At 39.7% G+C, this 9,481-nt stretch overlaps 1 protein-coding gene across 1 annotated transcript; it reads left to right on the top strand.

Moving 5' to 3' along the window:
- The first annotated feature begins 5,403 nt into the window (after nt 1-5,403).
- On the top strand, nt 5,404-7,322 carry LOC107957469 (uncharacterized). The gene is made up of 2 exons (XM_016892986.1): nt 5,404-5,792; nt 7,235-7,322. Exons 1-2 carry the CDS (start codon nt 5,404-5,406, stop codon nt 7,320-7,322), a joined length of 477 nt encoding a protein of 158 aa, XP_016748475.1.
- The last annotated feature ends 2,159 nt before the right edge of the window (nt 7,323-9,481 follow it).

Below are 9,481 nucleotides of genomic sequence, written 5' to 3'. Positions count from 1 at the left end.
TAAAGTCTAAAATTTTAACTATGTTGAATATGCATGTATTTTGATGTTTAATGGTAGAAAATGTATGTTTGGTGTTAGATAAACAACATTTACCAAGTGATTTTTGATGAAAATGTCAAATAGGGACCTATTTGTAATTGTAAAATGTGTGTAAAAATGTGAATAAATAAAAAATATGGGCTGTTATGACCAATGAATAGGTTCAACTAGGATTGGGTGTGATGAAATTGAATGAAAATCATTTTATAAGCCTAGGGACAAAAATGTAAAAAGTTGAAAAGTTAATGGCAAAAACATAATTTTTTTCATAAGGTGCTTTTTGGATTAAATTGAATAATGTGATGATTAAATAAATTAAATTCGATATTATAGATCAAGAAAGAGGAGGTTCTGACCTAGACCAGGGAAAGAAAAAGGTTGTGGACTAAATCGAACTATTAACCATTTTGTACCGAGGTAAGCTCGTATGTTAAAATAAGCTTTAAAATAATTGTATTTAAATGCTTTAATATTGTATGAATTGTATGTTTGATTATGTGAATGAGCATAACTCTATGAACGAGTTCAACGTCGAATCGACAAGCAAGAAATCCCATTTGAACCTTAGGAATAGGGTAGGATACAAGTGACATGTTAGTAGGGTTAGTATGTGTTATGTGATTATGTGATTCAAGTGCTGGTCTTGTACGTCCTACCAGTGGCTGAGTATACTGGCATATGTTGCGGGTACTTGACAGCTTGTCTGAGCAGCGTCGCGTAGCGACTTCACTGACAGCTTGTATGAGCAAGCCCATTGGTAGCTCGGGAGTAAGCAACTATGTGATATGAGATTTGAGGTAGCATTGGCTACATATATGGCACTTAGTGTGCAAGAATCTCGAGTGTTCGACATTATTATTTCGAGTGGTTCACGGGTATGTCAAAGATGAGATTATGTGTAAATTTATTTCGAGATGTTACAGGTATGTAGATAAAGCTTATGTTTATTGAATTTTGAGAAATGATGAATTCAAGTTAAGTTTACGAAGGAATGAATTATGATGGTAAAACATATGGTAAATTATATCATCTTACATTATATCTCTTGAATGTTGATTGTATGGTAAGGTTTGCTTATTTCTTACATACGGGCTTACTAAGCTATATAGCTTACTCCATTTGTTTTCCATGTTTTTATAGTGTCACCAAGCTAGCTCAGAATCGTAGATCGTCGGAGATTCTCCTTACACTATCAAAACTATTATTTTGGGTATTTGATATATCTTAGTATTTTGAAAGTATGGCATGTATAGGGACTTGGTCATTTCGTTATATGTGTCATTATGATTTTAGCCTATGTATTGGCTTGTAATTGTCAAAGGCTTGTTTTGATATTTGGCCATCTAATTTGGCTCATTTTAGCTAACATGATTGTAAGCTTAAGTATATTCATATATGTGCCAATGTCTTTGGTGTTATGGTCATGGTATGCTTGGTCTATGATGGAATGTGATTTATAGCATGAATGCAAAATGTTTGGAAATGTGATCTATTGATGAGATGATAAATTTGTGTACAATTAGGTAACTTGAGAGTAGTTAATTGAGGCTTAATGAATGGAAATTTGTATGACTAATTTAGGGTATAATAAATGTTGTGAGTATGATAGTGAATGGTATTGCATTGATATGTATTGGTCTTGATTGTGGATGTTTAGTTGCCCAAATATGCTATGTTAACATCAAATTTGTGAAAGGGTTATGCTAATAAGAGTGGCAAATGGCTTGGTAAATAGCCTTTATTTTGTCCACATGGGTAAACACATGGGTGTGTGTCTAGGTCGTGTGTGATACATGACCTGTCCCATGGGCGTGTGTTTTGACTGTGTGTCCTTTACACTTTAATTTTGAGAAACAAAATGCTCGAAATTGAGTAGACAAGTGGAGACACGAGCATGTGTTACATATGAAAACACAGTTTAAATTGTCGGTCCTTAGACTAACCTATCATGTGTAAGAGTTTAGCTATACATGCCATATATAAATTGTGATAGTGTGATGACTCCTGACAATTTAAACTGTGTTTTCATATAGTAATAGGATCCCGATAGATAAGTGGCTGATGATGTTGAAAGTAATAGGCCAGCTTTCGCTCAAGGGACCTCGCCATCTGAAAGCAGACCAGTGACGATTAGTCAGGGAGGAGAGGCTAGAGAAGCCTTCTTTTAAAGGATAAATGAATGGCTTTCCAAGTTTTTTCGAACAAATCCAGCTGCCCAACATCCTCCACCCCTACCCAACCCTCAATTGGTTCCTGTAGCTCCCTAAGGTGTGGATTTGGTAAGCCTGAACAAGCCTCCAGTCGATAAAATTCGAAAGCATAGGGATAAATAGTTTGGAGCAAATAGCGATGATGATTGAGAGAGAGCAGAATTCTAGCTCGAGTACTTTATACAGGTATTTGACGAACTTTCTTGGACACCAGATGAGTGCTTGAAATGTGTTGTGTCACTTTTGAGGGATACGACATATCAGTGGTGGAACACTCTAATATTAGTGGTACCAAGGGAAAGGGTAACTTGGTATTTCATCCAAGAGGAATTTAGAAAGAAGTATATCAATCAAAGGTTTATTGATCAAAAACGTAAAACTGAAATAGGGCCGTAGGCTTGTGATTGAATACGAATGAGAGTTTGTTAGGCTCAATAAGTATGCTTGAGAATATGTGTCAACAGAGGCTATTATGTGTAAAAAGACTCCAAGATGAGCTGAATGAAGACATCAGACTGTTAGTTTGGGATTTTAGAGCTAAAAGAATTTGTTGTACTAGTCAAACGAGCTTGCAATGTCAAAGAGTTGAGAAAAGAAAATAGAAAAGTTGAGTTGAGACTAGAGATTCGAGGAAGAGACCTATGAATAAGCTGTTTCAATCCTCTTCAAAGAAATTGAGAGATTTGTATGCTCGCTCCAATGCTTCTGTAATGCCCCAAATTTCTATGATTTTGGCCTTTGTGGAGTTGTAGCATAGGGGGATATCTGAATATAATTTTTTGCATGAATTTGCATAATATTAGTCTGCTTGTGGGTTCTATGCTCTAGGGTGTGTTTGGGAGGTCCCAAGTTCAAGCTTTAACTTGGGCTAGATTTTGGTTTTATTTGAGTAAAGCCTGGCTTTAGGTCAGTGGTCTTATAATGAATTGATGGTAAAAACCTGACTGAATGGGCCTGCTGGTCTAGTGGTTAGGATGTGTGTTAGTGTGTTGGAGGTTTGGAGTTCGATTCCCTACAGTAGCGATAGGATTATTTTTTTTGCTGCAAGTTTCAATTAAGTGTACGGTTTTATTAAAAAATTCTGAGTTAAGGGTTTTAGGAAAAATTAGGGGTTTTCTTATTTCTTTTTTTTTGGAAATCTATTTTCTTTGCTGTTCTTCCTCTTCCAAGCGCTAGCTGTCGAAACTCTCTTCTTTTTTTCCCTTCTTCGCCATTTTTCTTCTCCTTCGTTTTCTTCTTTTTCGATAAGCTTAGGCGTGTTGCTAGCGGTTCTGTTGATTCGGTAAGTATCATTTTATCAAGTTAAGTGATTCCTTGGAGTTTGTTTAAGAGGGATTTTGGTTACTGTTTAGGGAATATTCTAGGGTCTGTGGATCATTATTTGGGCTCTTAACAGCGAGGAATCACCGTTATTCGTTGAAGGTAAGTAGATCTCTCATTTTGGGATTTTTTATTCTTAAATAATCTGACTTAAGAGACTGATTTGGGTTCGCTATGATTGATTTTAGGCTTTAGAGTTCTTGATGACCAAAGAGTGTGTCGAAAATCTGCAGTTTTCTAGGATTGGCAGAGTATTACTGACGTTTTATAGAGGGGTTCTTGATGATCGCAGTGCTGTTGACTAAGTTGTTGCATAAATGAGTTCCTTTCATTTGGACTGACGTGCAGCAAGAGAGCTTCATGAAGCTCAAGACAGTTTTGACTCAGGCTCTAGTTCTCATACAGCCTGAGCCTGGTAGGGACTTCGTGGTTTAAAGTGATGCGTCACATGTGGGTTTGGGTTGCGTCTTGATGCAAGACGGTAAGGTAGTTGCTTAAGCATTTCGACAGCTTAAAACTCACGAGGCTAATTATCCAATGCATGATTTAGAGTTGGCGGCAGTTGTCTTCGCATTGAATATTTGGAGGCACTATCTGTACGGTGAGAAGTGTACCATCTAAACTGATCACAAGAGCTTCAAGTATCTCCTCACTCAGAAGGAGTTAAATCTTAGGCAGCGATGATGGGTCGAGCTACTTAAGGACTATGGCTGCAGTATAGAGTATCACCCTAGAAAGTCCAATATGGTGGCCGATGCATTAAGCCGTAGGGCTGCGGCTGATTTGAGAACGTTGTTTGCTCGACTGAGTCTTTTTGACGATGGGAATCTTCTGGCTGAGTTGTAGGTTAGGCTGATGTGGCTGGTTCAGATTAAGCATAAACAGTTGGGAGATAAGTCTCTTCAGTTGCGATTTCATTAGGTTGAGATTGGGACTACTATAGAATTTGGGATTAATAGTGATGGGGTTCTGTGTTTCTGAGGTAGGATCTTAGTACCTAATGATGAGGATTTGAGACTGTCGATTTTGAAAGAGGCACATAGTAGCCCTTACGCTATGCATACTGGTGGCTAGGGTTGAAACGTAAGGTGATTGACTATGTTACTCGTTGTTTATCTTGTCAGTAGGTTAAAGCTGAGCATCAGTTACCTTCGGGCTTGCTATAGCTAGTTAAGATATCGATGTGGAAATGGGATCGAGTAACGATGGACTCCATTAGTGGGTTGCCCCTAATACCCACTAAGTAGGACTCTGTTTGGGCCATTGTGGACTGATTGAACAAGACCGCACATTTCATCTCGGTTAGGACAGACTTCTCTCTACAAAAGTTGGTCAAGCTTTACATTGCTAAGATAGTGAGGCTGCATGGGGTGCCTGTCTCGATTATTTCTAATAGGGATCCTCGTTTTACGTCTCGGGTTTGTGGGAAGCTCCATGAGGCTTTGGGTTCGTGACTTGACTTCAATACTGCATTTCATCCTCAGACAATAGTCAGACGGAGAGGGTGATTCAGATACTGGAGGATATGTTAAGAGGGTGTGTTATAGATTTTCGAGCTAGTTGGGAGGAGTACTTGCCCTTGGCAGAGTTCACTTACGAAAATAGTTATCAGTCTAGTATACAGATGGCACCGTATGAGGCACTTTATGGTCGTAAGTGTTGCACTCCTTTGTGCTGGGCTGAGTTGGGTGAGCGGCGTGTTCTGGGTCCAGATTTGGTATCAGAAACTGAGGATAAAGTCCGTTTGATTCGAGAACGTCTGAAAGTAGCTTCTGGTAGATAGAAGTCCTATGTTGATCTGAAGAGAAAGGACATCAAGTATTTTATGCAGGACATGGTTTTCCTTAGGGTCTTGCCATGGAAAAAGGTTCTGAGGTTCAGTTGCAAGGGTAAGCTGAGCCCTCGGTTTATTGGGCCATACTGGATTCTGAAGCGAGTAAGGCCGGTTGTATATCAGTTAGAGCTACCTTCAGATTTGGATCGTGTTCATTACATTTTCCATGTCTCGATGTTGAGATGTTACTGCTCTAATCCCACACACATTGTGCCTGTGGAGAAGATTGAGGTTAGGTCAGATCTGACGTTCGAGAAGGAGCCAGTTCAGATTTTGGATCACGACGTTAAGATTCTACGTAGGAAATCTATACCTTTGGTGAAGGTGCTGTGGAGGAATCATAGCACTGCGGAGGCTACTTGGGAGCCAGAGGATAAGATACGACAACAGTATCCTCACCTTTTCTGATCAGGTAAATTCGAGGACGAATTTTCTTTAAGGGGGTAGAGTTGTAATGCCCCAAATTTATGTGATTTCAGCTTTTGTGGAGTTGTAGTGTAGGGGGATATCTGAATATAAATTTTTGCATGAATTTGCATAATATTAGTCTGCTTGTGTGGTTCTGTGCTCTAGGGTGTGTTTGGGAGGTCCCAAGTTCGAGCTTTAACTTGGGCTGAATTTTGGTTTTATTTGAGTAAAGCTTGACTTTAGGTCAGTGGGCTTATAAGGAATTGATGGTAAAAACCTGACAGAATGGGCCTACTGGTCTAGTGGTTAAGATGTGTGTTGGTGTGTTAGAGGTCTAAAGTTCGATTCCCTACAGTAGCGATAGGATTATTTTTGTTGCTGCAAGTTTCAGTTAAGTGTGGGGTTTTATTAAAAAATTTTGAGTTGAGGGTTTTAGGAAAAATTAGGGGTTTTCTTATTTCCTTCTTTTTGGCAAACTATTTTCTCTACCGTTCTTCCTCTTCCAAGCCTTAGCTGCCGAAACTCTTTTCTTCTTTTTCCCTTCTTCGCCGTTTTTCTTCTCATTCGTTTTCTTCTTTTTCGATAAGCTTAAGTGTATTGCTAGCAGTTTTGTTGATTCGGTAAGTATCGCTTTATCAAGTTAAGTGATTCCTTGGAGTTTTTTAAGAGGGATTTTGGTTACTGTTTAAGGAATATTCTAGGGTCTATGGATCATTATTTGGGCTCTTAACAGTGAGGAATCACGATTATTTGTTGAAGGTAAGTAGATCTTTCGTTTTGAGATTTGCCTATTCTTAAATAATCTAACTTAAGAGACTGATTTGGGATCGTTATGATCGATTTTAGGCTTTGGAGTGCTCGTGGTGGGATTGGCAGCGAAAATGAATCAGGTGTGTACTGCGATTACACAGAAAATGAGTTTCGGTGAAAGCTAAAAAGTGGCTTGTCGACGCCACACCGGCATGTGGTCTGCCCGTGTGGTAGCCTACGTTGCGAGACACGGGCGTGTCACTGACGAGCCAGGCCTTGCACGCCCCACATGGGCGAGACAGACATGGGCGTGTGAGGCTAGCGAGGCTGTGTGTGAGGCATGGGCTCGACCTTTTGGGTTGTGTGGCCTACACGGGCATGTGGGAATCTGGGCCAGGCCGTGTAAACCACACGAGCAAGGCCAATTTGGGTCATGTGACCCACGCGAGCGTGTGGGCCCATATGGGTAAGGCACACGGGCGTGTGAACCCTTTTAATCTGAAATGTTCTGTAAGGTTGCACGGGTCGCCCAAGTCGACTTTGACCTATAGTAGGGTCAGTAAGCCTTAGCTAGACTCTTAATTCTATGATGTATGTGTTTGCATGATATACTTAGCATGATTATCTGATTTGTTCTGTAAATAAATGTATGATATATTTTTCTGCATTACAGCATGCCATTTTTGTATGATGCATTGCATCAGGGTGGGTCTGACGAAGTGAAGGGAGTATTTGAAGGGCTTCATAACCCTGTTATCTAGCAGCTAAGCTACATACTTATGATATGTGTTGCGATGCGGTACCTTATGGTGTGTAGGGTTGGATGGGTCGATTATATCCCCATATATGGTGTGCGGGGATGGGTGGGTCGATTTTATCCCGATATGGTGTGATGGGTTGGACAGAGATGGTGTGCAGGGTTGGTGGGCATGATATTTCTGGTATCTGATCTGTTATGCATATGATATCTGTATGGCCAAGGCCGAAATATCTATATTCTGTTATCTGTTTGTATGCATGTTGTTGTGGGGATGTACACACTGAGTTTGCGAAAACTCACCCCTTTGTTATTTTGTGTGTGTCAGGTAATCCTCAGCAGTAGATGGATCAGTGACGGAGGGCTCGATGGTGACCACTAGTAGACATTTACGGATTTTTTTAGTAACTCTTCATTTTGTTTGCTTTATTTAATTATATGTTTTGGGATTAATATGTGTTTGGTCACGAATTATTCTTGGGTTTATTTTGGGATCTTAAATCGTTAAATTATTTGATTTATGACTGAATGATGTTTTAGCTTCATTGTTAATGAAATGTTTTCACTTAATATCTAGATTAGAGATCCACGACTTAAGTCAAGATAAAAAATTGAACGATTTTGGACTTGTTAAGGTTTTCTAAAAAGCACTCACCTGTGACACTGCCAGATTCGGCCATAGCGACTAGGCCAGGTTTGGGGGTGTACAGCTTCAGTCGGGTATCCCAATTGAGATCGTGGGAAGCGATATTCGGGTTCCAAGGCCCAAACTAGATCGATAGCGAGCATTGGTAATGCTAGGTCTAATAAGCTTGAATGCCAACACTGTTGTAGACAGCATCCTGGTGAATGTAAAATGAATAACCGAGCTTGCTTTAGATGTGGCTTCAAAGATCACTTTATATGTGACAGCCCTGAAATGGCTGGCTAAGATAATTTTTAGAATGTAAGATCGAGTAACACTGCTGCTAGAAGGAGGCCAATGAGAAATATGTGAAATGGGACCAGTAGCAGAGGTGTATCTAAAGATTCAGCTGTGAGAGTTGTAACACCCCTCACCCGTATTCATAGTTAGAATAGGGTTATGAGATATTACTGATCAATACACATTATTTATTATACATAACTCATACATTGTCCCTTATAAGGACCTACGAGGCCTAAAACATGCTTTAGAATTGGTCCGGGACTAAACTAATAACATATGAAAATTTTGGAAACTTAGAAAAATTTCAAACATTCAAGTGCCACACGCCTATGTGAACAGGCCGTGTGCCTGACACGGCTCCAGACACGCATGTGTCTCAGGCTGTGTGAAAACAGGGCATACATACTGACTTGGGTCACACGGTCGACCACACGCCCATGTACCCTTCGAAGTGCCACACACGCCAGTGTGCCAGGCCATGTACTAGCCGTGCCAATCCTATAAGGTATACTGACTTATGGAACACGACCAAGCCACACGCCCTTGTGCTAGGCCATGTGTCATTTAGGGGGTATACTAACTTGTGCCACACGACCAGTCACACGCTCGTGTGTGAGGCCGTGTGCAGCATACTAATTTCAATTCAATTTCAACACTAGGGGACACACAGCAGTGTAGCATGACCATGTGTCACACACGGCTGAGACATACGCCATGTCTCTACCCATGTGGACAAAAATAGGCCATTTGTAAGGCCATGTTCCACCCTTACTCATGTTTACCCATTTCATATTACAAATAGGTAGCCAAAATCATCATCCAAATGCACATTTCATACCATATCTAATTCAACCAAATTCAACATTCAAGTCAATGCCAAATATCTATTCTAATACTTAACATCTTAATTTCTAAAATCATACTTCATCAAAGTATTTCTCAAGCATTAATCTCCATAAATCAATTAACCATTTGGAACTTAAAACCACAACCATTTTCATACCAAACATGCCCAAAATAAGCCTTCACTCATGGCTACTATATACAACCAAACCTATACATTTACAAGCCATTTCTAATAGCTAAACACACATAAACATTAACATCATTTACAAGCCAACTCTGATGGCTATATTCACAACCAAAATACCATAAGTAGCCTATACATGCCATATACCAAATATACACAATTCAAAAGTACCTACTTAGGTGTTTGATAGTGATATATGTTCTCG

The sequence above is a fragment of the Gossypium hirsutum genome, chromosome A11 (assembly GCF_007990345.1).
Source record: "Gossypium hirsutum isolate 1008001.06 chromosome A11, Gossypium_hirsutum_v2.1, whole genome shotgun sequence".
NCBI lineage: Eukaryota > Viridiplantae > Streptophyta > Magnoliopsida > Malvales > Malvaceae > Gossypium > Gossypium hirsutum.
Note: the sequence above shows the minus strand (reverse complement) of the source record. Positions and strands in the feature narration are given on the sequence as shown.

Bases quoted from the DNA above. Each gene is read 5' to 3' on its own strand.
- LOC107957469 (XM_016892986.1), top strand. From the start codon at position 5,404: ATGGTTTTCCTTAGGGTCTTGCCATGGAAAAAGGTTCTGAGGTTCAGT. The intron at 5,793-7,234 runs GTATCCTCACCT...TCTGCATTACAG, and splicing joins GAGGATAAGATACGACAACA to CATGCCATTTTTGTATGATG.